At 39.8% G+C, this 15,821-nt stretch overlaps 1 protein-coding gene across 5 annotated transcripts in view; it reads left to right on the top strand.

Annotated features, from left to right (window-relative positions):
* adgrl2b.1 (adhesion G protein-coupled receptor L2b, tandem duplicate 1) overlaps positions 1-4,297 on the top strand; it is a 130,372-nt gene extending 126,075 nt beyond the window's left edge. For 4 of the 5 annotated variants that reach the window (XM_081374127.1, XM_081374125.1, XM_081374126.1 and 1 more), the window contains one exon: positions 1,980-4,297. In XM_081374127.1, the coding sequence (XP_081230253.1) occupies positions 1,980-2,794 (815 nt within the window). In that variant the 3' untranslated portion in view covers positions 2,795-4,297. Of the gene's footprint in view, positions 1-637; positions 674-1,979 lie in introns of all 5 variants that reach the window. The other variant, XM_081374128.1, reaches the window with a different exon arrangement.
* Positions 4,298-15,821: the final 11,524 nt, after the last annotated feature.

Below are 15,821 nucleotides of genomic sequence, written 5' to 3'. Positions count from 1 at the left end.
GAGTGTAGTTTTAATACTTAATGAATAATTCATAATTACTCCATAGACAAATTGATATTAAGAAGTGTTCGAAATGCTACAAATGGATGTATACTTTATATACATGTAATATATCGTTAATAAATCAACTTGTTTTTATGGACAGGGTGTATTATTATGTTGGTTATAGTTCAAATCACTAAAATGATAATCGATTTTTATAGCTGTTAATAGTTTTGATCATGTTGAACCTGATTTATGTCATTGCAAGTTTGCTAATTTACTTTAGAGAGGGTTAAAGCAAAATACACATTTATATGAAAATGGCCAATTCAAATGAAACTCATGAACTGAAGCAAAAAAAAAAAAAAGCCCATTTTTAAATGTTGTATTTTTCCCAATGCTAAATTAGGGGGAAATACAATCACTTTGATTCTGGCTTTCAATGTGTAACATTAAAATTCTTGAATATTTGTTTATTACTTTTATTTGGTCTAATTGTAAGTGAAATTAAATGTGTGTTGGATCTTGATGGACTGAATTCAGAAGTCTGTAATTTGCAAGCTTTTCTGCTTGATGATTTGTCACTCTTCTGTCTTCGCTGCGACTCTCTAAAGAAGGCGTTTGTTTGACTCTTTTTCTTTTGGCACATGGGCAGTTCTCAGGTCAGCTAGCCTGAGCAGACACACATGATGTGAGTGTTTGCACAAACATGCCTCCATTTCTCCTAAGTTCGATACACACACTTACAGCATGTTTTGTGTGGATGTTTTTCGCTGTTGCATCTGGCATTCATTTACAATAATGGCTCTTTTTGTGTTTGTGCAAGAGGTTTTTTGGCGCCTTTTAACATTCTTTCTCTCTGTGCTGTACGGTTACGGACATCAGTTTCTGGAACGCTTTGTTTGAACAGTTTCTGTCTAGTGACATGCATCACTACTCTTTCAAAGAGGACCTATTATACTTGAATGTTGATCATTTTCCTCATATTCTCCATTGTTGCGGCTCCTCTCTTCCCAGTCTGTCAGTAACGCTCTGTTTAGTTCCTGTCTCTATGAAGCCCCTCCTTCTGAAAAGCACACTGTGCTCTGATTGGTCGGTTGGAGCAGTGTGTTGTGATTGGTCGAGCGCTTCTGGTGTGTTTGGGAAATGTCCCGCCCCTTACCATAACCGCCAGTTTCAAACATAGACTGCCATCTTGGCAGCGCGTCACTTCCGGATAACCGAAAATGGGCTAAGACGCGGTGACGTTATGCTAACAGACAGCAGACAAACGGCTAGTAGTGACATCAGCGGCAATCCACCTGTCAATCAAGTGGCCACGCCCTTAATTATGCTGAACTTTAAGGCTCAATATAATTTAAACGCTTGTTATAAAAAAATTAACCCCCCTTCACAGTCGTCATGAAGAGCAAAATTTGCTATATCGACCAAAACCACTTTTTGCACCAGGCTGTAAACATATATATTTTTTTCTTTTGTAAAGTTGGGGATTTTAACATGGGGGGTTTATGGGATTGACTCTCTTTTGGAGCCCGTCTCTAGTGGCCAGGCGATGAAGTGCAGTTTAAGTCACTTCCGTGTCAGATTCAAGAGAGAGACCGGGATGTTGCCGCTTGGTTTCAACGCACTACTAACTAACTCAACCAGGCCCCGCCCCTTTATTCTGCGTATGAATTATTATAATGAGGAATATTGTGACGTGTTCGTTCCCGGAAGAAACTCAAGACTACAATGGAGGCGTTTCAGGAGTTCAGAAACACTGACACTGATATAGAGAAGAAGGGACTTTGGAAACTTTGCTGAGCTTTTTCATGATTAATCAGCAACATTACACGCTAAAGACAGATGAACATGGAAAAAAAAAATGCATAATAGGTCCTCTTTGATGTATCATTTTAGTTTTTAATGAGTTATCTTTAGTTGCATTTGGCATGTAATGAATGTGATGACAAATATCATGTCCTTAATAGTAATGCCATGTCTGTTGATCGTTCCAGGCCAGCCTTCGCTGACCAACAGCCGTGATGTCAGCACCATGGACACACTCCCTCTGAGCGACAACTTCAACACCAGTTACTCCCGGCGGGAGGACGAGTACGAGGACCCCGCGTTGAGCTGCCCGACCGCATGCCTGGACGACGCCGCCCTGGAGAAGAAGATCATCTCAGAGCTGGTCCACAACAACCTGAGGCCTCGCAGGCTCAACCAAACCAGCTCCAAAACCCAACCCCGAGACCCGGCTCCACAGGACACCGGCGTGAGCGGAGACGGGGGTGTCGGGAACGAGGTCGAGGTCACAGTCGCTGATTCCGACACCCCCGCCCTCCCGGCCTCCGCCAGCCAAACGCTGGAGCTCCTCCTCCTCCACCCGAACGACCGGGACGCCCTCGACGCCCCGCTCCTGCCCCAGCGGACTCATTCACTGCTTTACTGCGCTCAGAAGGCGTCTCAGCGGGCCGTCAGGCCACAGAAGGACAGCAGAGAGTCTGAAGGAGAAGAAGAAGAAGAAGAAGAGCGAAGAGAGGAAGACGACGCGCCCTCGCCGAATCACAGGGACTCGTTGTACACAAGCATGCCTGATCTCAGAGACTCTCCGTCGTCCTCAGCTCCCGAATCCCCAGACCTCGTCAGCGGACGGGACGACGGTTCCCCCGCTCAAAGTGAACTCGAGGAACACTGTTACAAGAGCTTACCTGACCTGGGAGACGGGACTCGAGCGCTCTCCTACTATCAGATCAGCCGAGGGGGCGCTAGCGAGGGCTGTGGCGAACCCGCGAGCGATGGACAGATGCAGCTAATCACCAGCCTCTGAGACAACAATAGCCCTTTTCCTCTCGTTCTGGGGTGCGTTTCCCCAAAACATCGTTAGCCAACTGTGCTCGCAAGCTCTGACGTCATCAGCAGTTCGAGTCGGTGTTTCCCGAAACCATCATTCTAATGAAGATTCGCAAACATCATCGCAAAGTTGTGTGTTTGGAACGACAGCTCTCGACCTGTGGTTAGAAGAAGAGTTTCTAGTTTTCATGAATCCTTATTTTGAGCCAAACAAGCAATCAGACATTCAGAACAATCTGTGTCTTTATTTAGAATACATACAAATGTCATTTACATCTTTTAGTTTGTCAAGAGATTTAAAGCGTCGTTTTTGAAGAGTGCGCATATGCGAACGTGATCTAGTACGTAAGAACGAGCCTATGATTGAATCTGGAAATAAATCAAAATAACTGAGAAATGGTCCTCAGATGCCATGTCCGTAATTTATTTTAAAAAATCTAGCAGTAATTCGATCTCAAACAGATTCATTAAAAGTAGTTATTACTCCAACACCTGCATGACATCAACTAACGTGGTTGAACGACCAATTTGCGACAATATGGTTTCGGGAAACAGTCGTGACTCGCTAGTTGATTTCTTCAACTATGATAGTGAAGCAGCGACTTACGTTGTTGTACGGGAAACGCACCCCTGTCAGTCAGACGCTAACGACAGGAAGAGAGACTCGTCAACGGCACAATGACTCTTTCTCACTTGTGTTTTGTGTTTTTTGAACCAGAACTGACGGTCTGGTCAAACTCGAGCAGAAAGTGTCAAGACTGGCGTCGTCCACGTCTGCCAAAAGCTTTGTACAGTATCATGTAAAAAAAGAAAAAAGAAACATGCCGATGTCTGATTTTTGTAGAACTTTGAAAACTCTCCTAGTCAGTTTGCAGGCGAGTTTTCCCTTCTTTGGAAATCCAGAATGAACGGAGAGAGAGAAAAAATTAAAAGAATTAATATCCCAGACTCAGGCCTTATATTTTCTGTATTGCACAAAGAACTGTTGTACGAATGACAACTAAAGAAAATATATTTTGCAGTACCAAGTGTAAAGACCCATGATCACCACATCTCCACTTGTGACTGATGTGTTCAGTTATGGATTTTACCATGAAAATTGTATTTTGCCAACATATATGTACAAAAAAAAGAAGCTTCCTTATTTTTTTAGCTTAACGGAAGCTGTGTCTTGCACAAATTTGGACTGAATTAGACTAATATGTAATTTCTTTTACTTAAAAAAAAAAAAAAAAATGCTTTGACTTTGTCAGGGATCATAACATTCATGTGTCAACGCGACGTCTTACGAACAACATATCTCATTATTTGGCACTAAATAATTTATTGTATGAAGTATGGAAATGAAAAGGGTTGGAATGGAAGTAGGTGTGATGTAACACTGTTGATATTCATTTCAGTCTTTTCTAAGAGCCCATTGCAGATGTACATTCAACTGTTGTTTGATATTGAATAAATGTGAGAATTTTTTCTCGTTTGCAGATGTATCATTCTCATTCAGTGCGGCGTTAAACAAGCAACATGATTTTGTTAGAAGTATGACAAATGAAAAGAAAAACTTGAATGATTACTTATTTGCAAGTTTTGTATTGTTTTTAGGGATGCACAATAAATCGTCCACCATATTGGTATTGGCCGATATATGTTCATTTTTAATGTTATCAGCCAGATAAGAAAATTTGGCTGATATATTAAAGCCAATAAATAATGGATTATGGAGACACTTCAGATGTGCACTGTTCGCCATGATGGTTTTGAATTGCTTGAAATATGATTGAAATCACTTGAAAAAAAAGGAAAATACAGTTCATGTGTAGCACAAGTAACATACAGTTACATGAGAACATTATACTTGTGTGCTTTGGACATGGTGAGACTTTTGTTTTTGTTATAAGGCTCTCCAAAATTATATAAAAATTTGGATTTAGATTTATCGGCCAATATATCAATTATCGGCTTTCAAATATAAAGAATTATCGATTATCGTTTTTGGCCAAAATTTTCATATCGGTGCATTTTTTTAAATATATTGTCAAGTCAGCATGAAACTCCATTCATAACCCATTTTACTACACAAATGTGCTGCATTTCCGAGGGAAAAACACTTTCTTCATCTGTCTAAATCTGGTATGGAATAAATAGCTGGTGTATTTGACGGCTGATTTTGCCTTAAAGCTGCAGTCGCATTAGTGAAATTTTGCTGGGAAAAAAGGTGCATCTCACACTCGCTTTGTGTTCGTCAACCTGCCAAAATCATGAGACCAATTTGAACCCATGGGGAAATCTTTCACTCTCGCGTGAAATTCACAATCGCATGGATTCATATTGAAATTACTGTATTTTGGCTGTGAAAACTTGCCGAACAATGGTAAATATGACCACAACTTCAGAGAAATTAAAAGTTCCAGTATGATGAACCACACATTTCTGCCACAGTTCATGCAATCCCGACTATAACAGCAGTTAAAGCTCAAAAGCTTAAACACAAAGAAACTGATCTCTTACATTTTCCTTATTATGAACACATTAGCTAGCCTGGGAAAACCCAGACGAACTTCCGGCAAATTTAGATTTGCTCTGCAAGTCAGTCTGGCCAAGAGCCCATTCAAGCCCATTTCCAATCTTTCCAAATCTTGGCACCAATCACAAACATTTAGGCGGGCTTTACACGATGACGACGATCGCTCTGATTGGTTTTAGGTCTATCCAATAGCGCCTAGAGGCATTTGAGCGACGTCCGTGAATGGGCTGTGAATGAAGCTTCCCCAGACCCAGTTACGACTGAGAAGAGTCTGGTGTCAGCCAGGCTAGACATTAGCCAGAAAAGGACATGACATTTTTCTATTTTTTTACATATCCAGAAGGTTTTCATATTGATATTTTAATTTTGTAGGGTTATTCTGTAACCTTCCATGCCCAGTTTTTTAATAATATTCTTTTGGTAACACTTTACAATAAGGTTCATTAGTTAACTGCCTTAGTTAACATGAACTAAGAATGAACAATACTTCTACAGTATTTATTCATCTTAGTTAATATTAATTTCAACATTTACATTATTACATTATTAAATACATTATTAAAATCAAAGGTTGTATGTGTTAACATTAGTTAATGCACTGTGAACTAACATGAACAAACAATGAACAGCTGCATTTAATTAACATTAACAAAAATGAATAAATACTGTAACAAATGTGTCGCTCATTGTTAGTTCATGTTAGTAAATAAATACAATTATGTTAACTAATTAACCTTATTGTAAAGTGTTGCATTTTTTTCTAATTCTTCACATTAAATGGCAGTGTTAAAAACGGACAAATCAGACGGCACATGATGTCAAGGGACAAAACCCTTGACATCCTTTTTTTTTTTTTTTACAAGTTAAATATTAAATTTAGTTACATTGTGGAAATAATTAACTCTTTCTCCATCAGCATTTTATTTTTAAGTTTTTAATTTTTTTTCATATTCACCAAACTTTCATGGCCGCCAGAATATTTTTGTTGAATGAATATGTAAACAGTCAATACATCAAGAAAGAACAGAAAAAAAGAAACTATTGTAGCTTTATTATTTTTTTCTTTTTTAAAAAATAAATATTTTGAGGGGAAAAAGCTGAGAAAATCACGTTTTTGTCAAAAATCGCCTGGATGGGATTCAGAACAATGATCAACACTGCATTTGTGAATGATTTGAGGTGTTGAGACTTGAGTGTGTGCAAAATGAAGCTGAACGCAGAACATTAGGTGTACCTGAGCCTTGAGTATCTTCTTCTTAAGTACGTGTGCTTCCTCAAACTTGAAGTGAACACCTGATCAGCGCCTGAAAGTGCAGCCTTCGCTCCTCAGCCATCGTGATGAAAGTGCAGCTCTTCAGTCTTCAGCCATGAGTCTCTGATGCGAGAGCAAGTGTGCTCCACGATTCAGGAGAGCTGGCTCTGCACTGAACACACACACACACACACACAACAGCTGACGAGAACATGCACTGCCAAATCTAATGACGTACTGATGTAGACTGTCTCAGTACGGTCAGACTCCATCCGCATGTGAAATCACAGAGCAAATGAGTGAAAAGCTTTGAAAGCTATGAACACAAACAGGATTATATGCCATTAGACAGACCAGATGACCAACACACACCATTTTAAGAGTGCATCCGCCATGACAGCTTTGCACCGGGACCTTTGACCCAAGACAAGCTCCTCTTAGACAGTCTCTCTCACCAAGGATTGCTGAGATCCTAAGAGCGTGACATGAGGTGTCTCTCCATCAACTGCTTTAACAGAAACCACAAGACTTCTTGTATCAGGACATTTATCACGTAACTCGATCTCTTTCCCGCCTTTGAGAGTCCTGAAAACACAGTGTTAGGGGTGAAACACTGACGCAGGGCTTGTTGTAACACACATGGTTTAAAACCTTTCACACGTGCCAGCATGACCAAACTGCCAACACCATTTCACCAGTTCACACTTACAAATAAGTCAGATAGAATAAAAGTGTATTTGGTGTGCTGTCCGAGGAGAGGCTCCGGCTCGGTATTCGGCCCGAACCCTGAGTACTCCCCCCGTATTCCAGGCTGTGGAAGAACAAGCCGAGAGTGAGTGGAGGGATGCTGAAAACTGTCAAGGAATGTTAGGTGAGTTGACAGAGTGAATATATGCTTCTTGTCATGCTGATTAGGGTAGACATAATTGTTTGATGACAAGTAGATTGGATTGATTATTTTAACGTGCTCCTCCCGAACTTTGTTTATAAAACATCATATAGAGAAAAAAATGCACAAAAATTCTGAAATCTTTGAAGGATATCACATTTATTTATCCATCCAACATGCAGGCAGGGCATGTTGTCACACTGCGTTACAATGAGCCCCTATTAGAAATATGATATTCTATTCTATACGTTTCTGAATTCTGTTGAGAAACCATGAGAAAAAGGTGAATAAAGACTCAGAGACAATGTTTAAAAAAAAATCATTATTATTATATTTTGAACTATGCTGTATAGCTGTGTTTTTTCGGTGTGTTTGTTGTATTAATTATTAAAAAATGACATTATTTCATATGAAAAAGTTAATAATTGTATTGTGTTGACAATTTTTTTTAATAATAATAATAATAATACATTTTATTTAAAGGCGCCTTTCTCGGCACTCAAGGACACCGTACAAAGATACATAATACATTAAAAACAGCGCAGAATAAGAAAAATAGAGAATAAAACAATATTAAGAACAATTAAAAGAGGCAGAGCATGTTACAGTACATTAGATATGATAGGCAGTTTTAAACAGATGTGTTTTAAGTTGAATTTTAAAGTGACAGAACGAATCAATGTTTCTGAGTTGTGGTGGTAGTGCATTCCAGAGTCGGGGAGCAGAACGGCTAAAAGCTCTGCTCCCCATAGTGGTGAGATGGGCACAGGGGACAGAGAGGTGTGTGGAGGAGGATGATCTGAGTGAGCGGGAGGTGGTTGGAACCTGGAGGAGATCGGACAGATATGGGGGGGACAGGTTGTGAATGGCTTTGAATGTTAATAAAAGGACTTTGAATTGGATACGAAACTGGACCGGGAGCCAGTGAACCTGTTGGAGAACAGGGGTGATGTGGTGAATGGATGGTGTTCGTGTTATTATGCGGGCAGCTGAATTCTGGACCAGTTGAAGTTTATGAAGGGATTTGTGAGGGAGACCGAAAAGAAGAGAGTTGCAGTAGTCTAGGCGTGAAGTGACGAGACTGTGGACAAGGATGGAGGCTGTGTGGGGGGTAAGGGAGGGGCGGAGACGATTAATGTTTCTTAGGTGGAAGTAGGCAGACCGGGTAATGTTATTGATGTGAGATTAAAAAGATAATGTGCTGTCAAGGATGACACCTAGACTCTTAACCTGGGGGGAGGGTGAAACGGAGGAACTATCAATAGTGAGAGAAAAACAGTTGGTTTTGGATAAAGTGGATTTAGTGCCAATGAGGAGAACCTCAGTTTTATTACTATTTAATTTGAGGAAGTTCTGTGTAAACCAAATTTTTATTTCTGAGATGCAGTCAGTAAGGGAGGTGGGTGGGAGAGAGGATGAGGGTTTGGTCGAGAGGTAGAGCTGGGTGTCATCAGCATAACAGTGGAATTGAATGTTAAACTTACGGAAAATACTACCCAGGGGAAGGAGGTAAATGATGAAAAGCAAGGGCCCCAGGACAGAGCCCTGGGGAACACCTGAAGTGACATTGAAGGGACTGGATTTAAAAGATTTAAATTGAATGAACTGAGTGCGGCCAGAGAGATAGGAAGTGAACCAGTCTAACGGAGTGTGAGTGATACCAATGGCAGATAACCTGTTGAGGAGGGTGGTGTGACAGATGGTATCAAAAGCTGAACTTAGGTCGAGGAGAATGAGAATGGTAAGGAGTCCAGAATCCGCTGCCATAAGGAGGTCATTGGTGATTTTGATAAGTGCTGTTTCAGTGCTGTGAAGTGGACGGAAACCAGACTGGAACTGTTCATACAGGTTATTTTGGGATAAATGAGATTGGAGTTGAGAGGCAACTGTTTTTTCTAGGATTTTGGAAATGAATGGTAAATTTGAAATTGGACGGAAGTTATTGTAGTCAGAGGGATTGGCACCAACTTTTTTCAAAATTGGAGTAATGGAAGCAGTTTTGAATGATGTTGGAACAGTTCCAGTGGTGAGAGAGGAGTGGATGATAGCAGAAATGTGGGGAACCAGGGATGGGAGACAAGTTTTAACAAGTTGTGTGGGGAAGGGGTCAAGTTGGCAAGTGGAAGCCTTAGATTTCCTGATCAGTTCAGTGATTTCAGAGATAGCTGGGAGGTGGAAGGAAGAGAATGAATGTGTGAATGGGTGAAAATCGGCTGAGATGCTGAGGTGAGGGATAGTTTTTAGTTTGTGTTGTATATTTTTTAATTAGATCAGACAACATTTTAATCTGTCATATGGTCATTTTATAATCTATGGGGCATGTTGTCACATTCACTTCCATTCTTTCAGGGTAAATCAAGAAAAAAGTATTCACTGTAATGAAACAAAACATGTGTGAAATTAAAGGGATAGTTCACTTTGAAATTAATTTTTGATATGTTTTAGCTTACCTCAAGGGCATCCAAGATGTAGGTGTCTTTGTTTCCGCAGTAGTTTAAAGTTTCAATGTTGATATTTTTAGGTCAAACCGTTCTTGTCTGTCAGTCATATAATGCAGGTCGATGGTCACTGTATCAAAACACAAGCACAGAGTCCAAATTAAAACAATTCCCCATCGTCCAAATGAAACAATTCCCCATCATAAGTACACATTGATGGCCTAAGACACGAAACGAGCGGTTTATGTGAGCTATACCCGCGGGCGGGTATAGATCATAGACTGTAAAAAAATATGGACGTAGTGTCCGTGACGTCACCCGTAGGTTTCTGAAGAGCATTTTTGAAGCCTAAAGTGGGCGGAGCCGGCCGTCGCCATCTTGGCCTCACGTCACTCCCGGATAACAGAAAATAGACAAACAGGCGGGGCGTGAGTGGAGCTGAGGAACCTGGCCTGGCTATCTGAAATCACCTAGCTCGACGTGATCGAGTTAGCTGATGATGTAAAGCCAATTAAACGTTCCTATTTTTGCCCTTCGAAATATTATAATAGTTAAAAGACATGGCTACAAGTGAGACTGTGTATTACTTCAAGAGTGTTTGTGTGTGACAGTGATTTATGTGCATACATGTCCGTCACTCTTTCATGGTCCGTCAGCGCGGCATCGCTCAAGTTCGTAGAGAGCTTATTCAGTCCATTTTAAATTCTGATGTTGGCCGTCTCTCAAATGGGTTATGGTTTAACCGTTAAACCATAGATATATTGCCTTTGAAGTGCAAGTAAATGCGCTAGAAAATCCGCGCTCATTCACGGACGGAGAAAGCGCCGACGCCCGCATGATTTCATCTGACGGTAACTTACATAAGCATATTATAATCCATCTGTTCCATGGGAGCAGAACGAACAAGCATTTATTGACGTTTTAAATTTGAAAACCCCAAAAAGCAACGAAATTGTCAGACATCCATTAGTGCATGTTCACAGAGGAAAACAACTGAAATACAGCGCTGGTTTTTCTTTCGAACGATAACTCCAAAGACGTGGGCTTTGTAACGTTACCCAAGTATTAAATTGTATGAAATAATAATCCCGAAAAAAAGCACAAACACTGCAGAGATGGCAAGTTCAGCAGCTAACATTGCTGAGGTGAAGTGACGGCTAGTAACAGCAGACAAACTGCTAGCACTGACAGCGGCAATCCATCTGTCACTCAAGTGGCTTGGCCACACCCTTAAATTTAAATATTAATCAACTAAACGGACGAGTTATAAAATAATTCACCCCCCTCACAGTTGTTATGAAGGGCAAAATTAGCTGTATAGACCAAATCCACATACAGACACCAGGCTTTAAACACGTTTTTTTCTGCTGTAAAATTTGGCATTTTAACATGGGGGAGATACAGATTTGACTCACTTCTGACAACAGCCTCAAGCGGCCAGTCAACGAATTGCAGTTTAACTCACTTCCGTGTTGGTTTCAAGAGAGAGACGGGGAGGTTGCCGCTTGGTATAGATGTATACACTAGATGTCGCCTTCGCTACTGCAGTTCATTGGAACGAAACCGTAGCCAAGGCGACATCTATGTATATATCTATACCCGCCCGCGCCCTCAGATCATTTTGACGCGGCTGTGTTATAAGAGGTAAAAACTATATAAATACTGTTCGTTTTCTCACACAAACCGCTCGTTTCGTGTCTTAGGCCATCAATGTGTACTTATGATGGGCAATTGTTTCATTTGGACGATGGGGAATTGTTTTAATTTGGACTCTGTGCATGCTCTTTGAGACAGTGACCATAGACCTGCATTATATGACTGACAGACAAGAACGGTTTGACCTAAAAATATCAACATTGAAACTACTGCGGAAACAAAGACACCTACATCTTGGATGCCCTTGAGGTAAGCTAAAACATATCAAAAATTAATATCAAAGTGAACTATCCCTTTAATGTGGGGAAAAATAAATACTCTAAAAAAGTACAAAATAATACTATTAAAAAGTAAAAGTGTTAGGTTGTGCCCCGCTCTCCCCTACTTTAACAAACAGTAAATTATGCATAATTACAAATAACTAACCCTAAACCAAACCATAACTCTATAGTAAGTAAAAGTAGTTAATTAATACTACGAGTAAGTAAAGTACAATGTAAATACGTCACCTTAAAATATGAATAAATGTGCGCCGCTCTCCCCTACTTGTTGAACACCCACAATATCCAAATGTGTTATCGAAAAAATATCAGAATACTGTTGAAAAACAACAGTTTTGTGGAGTTGCTAATTATCCAATTAATGGAGCATCCATAAAACTTTCGAGTCACGTGCGGCAAATGCGACAGTATAACCGCAACAAACTATCCACCTGCACACACACCAACCAGATGAGACGCATAAAAGGGCCGTAAACCAGCAGACACTCTTTTATCAGCATGTTTTTAGGACACAACAACAGGCTTAACGAAAGTCTTAAACACCTTCAAAGAGCTTCGCAGGGTTTCTATGCATATATATTGCCTCATTCTTACTCTGAAAAACAGCCCATCTCATCCTATTTCTAGGTAATTATCACCCTTCAGGAGGAGCAGATGGCAAATTAACCGCTGGATGCAAAACTGCTGACAATGTTGTCGTCTTATCCGTTTTGCATGATGACAGTGTTAGTGTTTTATGCACATCCTGATTACAAGAATTTTGACGGTGGGAGGTTGTTTTCTGGGACTTTTAAGTATGGAATGATTTCTGCAGAAGGCTGCTGTTTTTTGTGTGATATAATCAAGCTCCATCTTGAAATGTGTTGTTTGCATAAAGACGCTTCATTAGTAGCATTTGTTACGCAGCACTAACTCGTTTGTTACCATTCGGAGAGGAGCTTTTATTTTTTTTATACAGTTCACATTTTTGGGTTTTGTTTTACACAGTTTTGTTAGGCTTGTGTGTCTCAGTAAATCAATTGATTTTGTGAAGGAGAGCAGTGTGGGTTAAACTGGGCCAGTGTCCAGTTTTCTTTCTAACCCCTATAGGAGTATTATAGAGCCCAATCCACTTCATAAGACGTTAGAGTCAAGGAGTAGAGCCAGTGAGAACGAGCATGGTGTGTCCCAGCTCAAAATCAAATCATTGTGTGGAGAAACATGGTCGTGAAGTATTTCCATTTTGGGAAAAATGTGTATATTTGTTATGCAACTTTACTGTAGTGTGTTTTTTTCTAAAGATCATCTGACCTTAGTCAATGAAAAGTAGACAAAAACTATGTTAAACAGTGTTAAAGGGGTCCTATTACTTTAGTTAGTGTGTAGTTGTTTGAGCGTTAAAAAGATCTTCAAGGTTGCAAACCTCAGTCACTCCAAAGGGAGATCTTTTATTTAACAGAATCCCCTTTTCAAGAACTACGACGAGCGGCTCGTTTGGACTACAACGTGATTTTTTCGGGCTTTATGAAGTCATAATGTTACTCCTTTAAATAATCTCCGACTACGGAATATGCAAAAAAAAAAAAAAAAAAAGTAAGGAGGCCTGGATGAGCTGTATTAGAGAAGACAGTGTTGTCTCTGTCAAAGAGACGCTGTTTTTTCCATGTTACCAAAACTCATTTGTTTGACCTTCCTAAGGCTGTCAAAACTTATTATTATAACACCAACTTTCCCACACACATTAAAGGACATTTTAAGAGAGATTTAATCTGCTGTTCAGGTGTTACACCTGTTAACTGTAAAGCATATTCTTTCCCTTTTTCTGACCGTATGCTGCTCTTGTTCAGTTTCACTCTCCAAATCTAATCTTCCATGTACTATACCATTCCAAAATATTAAGGATATCAACTTTGGCAATTTATCCTCACTATAGCCTTCCCAGTGCCGACAGTTTTTCTACCCCGGATGAACTGCTCTCTCACTACAACAATAACCTTCATAACCTCCTTAATAACCTAGCTCCACTCAAAACCAGGACTGTCTCATTTACTCTCTCTGCACCTTGGTTTACTCCCACTCTTGGAAACTTAAAAACAAAAGGACAACCACTCGAAAGACTTTACAGGAAAATCAGTCTCACTGTGCACAAGGACATGTATTCAAACCACGTTCTTCTTTACAAAGATTGTATTTCTAAAGCTAAATCCACATACTATTCTGGTTTAATCAGTTCAAGTGAGGGAAACTCAAAGGCCCTTTTTTCCCTCATTACAAAATTCACAACACCTCTGGATCCACTTCCTCACTTCTACTCTGATTTTTGTAATACTACATTATCATTTTTCTCTTTAAAAATTGAACACATCCACCCACAACTTATGTTTTATTCTGCTCTGAACTCACCTGTCTCCGTTTCTTTTTCTCCCACCCATTTACTCTCAGCATTTACCTTACCTTCAGTAAATGAAATTTCCAAACTCATTCAAAAATCCAAATCTTCAACCTGCAGATTAGACCCCCTTCCTACTGTTCTTGTAAAGGCCACTGTCCCTTTTCTTTCCCCTCTCATTACAGACATCATTCACTCTTCTCTTACCACTGGAATATTTCCTTCTTCTCTTAAAACAGCTGCTCTCACTCCAATTCGTAAGAAACCTGGTTCAGATCCCAACAACCTTAATAATTTTCATCCTATTTCAAATCTTCCATTAATCTCCAAAATTATTGAAAAAATAGTTGCTGCTCAACTCCATTCTTATCTCTCCTATACTAATTCATATGAACAGTTCCAGTCTGGTTTCCGTCCTCTTCATAGCACAGAAACAGCACTCCTTAAAATCACTAATGACCTTCTCCTAGCTGCTGACTCTGGTTTAATAGCCATTCTCCTTCTGCTTGATTTGAGTGCGGCCTTCGATACAATTCACACACCATTCTTCTAGACAGACTCTCCTCTGTTGGTATCACTAATGTGGGGTTCATAATAACATTCCCTGTAATGCTAATGTTAATGTTTAGAGAGAGAGTGACCCCCCCCCCCCCCCAATGTAGTTATTGTTCACTTAGCTCGTATGTATTCTAAATTTATGATGGGGTTAATGCAGGAAATGTGTTTAAGTCAATGTTGGTGCAAATGCATTAATTTATAGTGAGTGATGCTCAAGCAGGCATGTTATAGCGATCCTACAGGAGAGGGGGCGCCCACGGAAGAGAGGTGCGGGCGTGGACTAGAAACAGAGGAAGAGAGGTTTTAGTAGTGTTGTGAACGCGCGCAGAGTTTTGGTGAACTGCGAATAAATGCTGAGTTAATGTAACCAGTGAACAAGATTAAACGAACACATCAAATTATGCACATCTTGGAATTCATTCATTTCGACATGCAACACTAACACACCTCTTAACTGTTTTTATTCTTATCTCTCAGACCGCACTCAGTTCATTCAGTTAAAATCATTCACCTCCCATTCAGTCCCTGAAATCACAGGAGTACACCAGGGCTCTGTCCTGGGCCCCTACCAGTGGTGGACGAAGTACACATACCATGTACTTGAGTAAAAGTAAAGATACTCAAGGTATAATATTACTTAAGTAAAAGTAGAAGTGCTGCCTTTAAACATTCACTTGAGTAAAAGTACAAAAGTATTTGCCTTCAAATGTACTTAAGTATCCAAGTACTATGATTTTTTTTATGGCTATAATGTCCTATTATAATTTTTGTCACAAGACTCTTGCTTAACTCAGTCTACGTGCAGACTCCAATGTCACTCTTGGCACATCAATTTATTAATAAAATGACATTAATTAGTCTCTATATATATTTATATTATATATATTTTTGAATTTAATACATTTTTTGTGTGTTTAATTTTGGATGGAAGGGGACTGTTCCCATAAGGTATAATACATTTACAGTATTTACTGTATATATTTTTCACGAGCATCTATGGTTATAATAGGCCTATTTAGGGCTGGGCGATATGGAGCAAAA

This window comes from Scardinius erythrophthalmus (assembly GCF_964197995.2).
Source record: "Scardinius erythrophthalmus genome assembly, chromosome: 9".
In the NCBI taxonomy this organism is placed as follows: Eukaryota; Metazoa; Chordata; class Actinopteri; order Cypriniformes; family Leuciscidae; genus Scardinius; species Scardinius erythrophthalmus.
The sequence above is the reverse complement of the archived record's forward strand: the minus strand, read 5'-3'. Positions and strand labels throughout refer to the sequence as shown.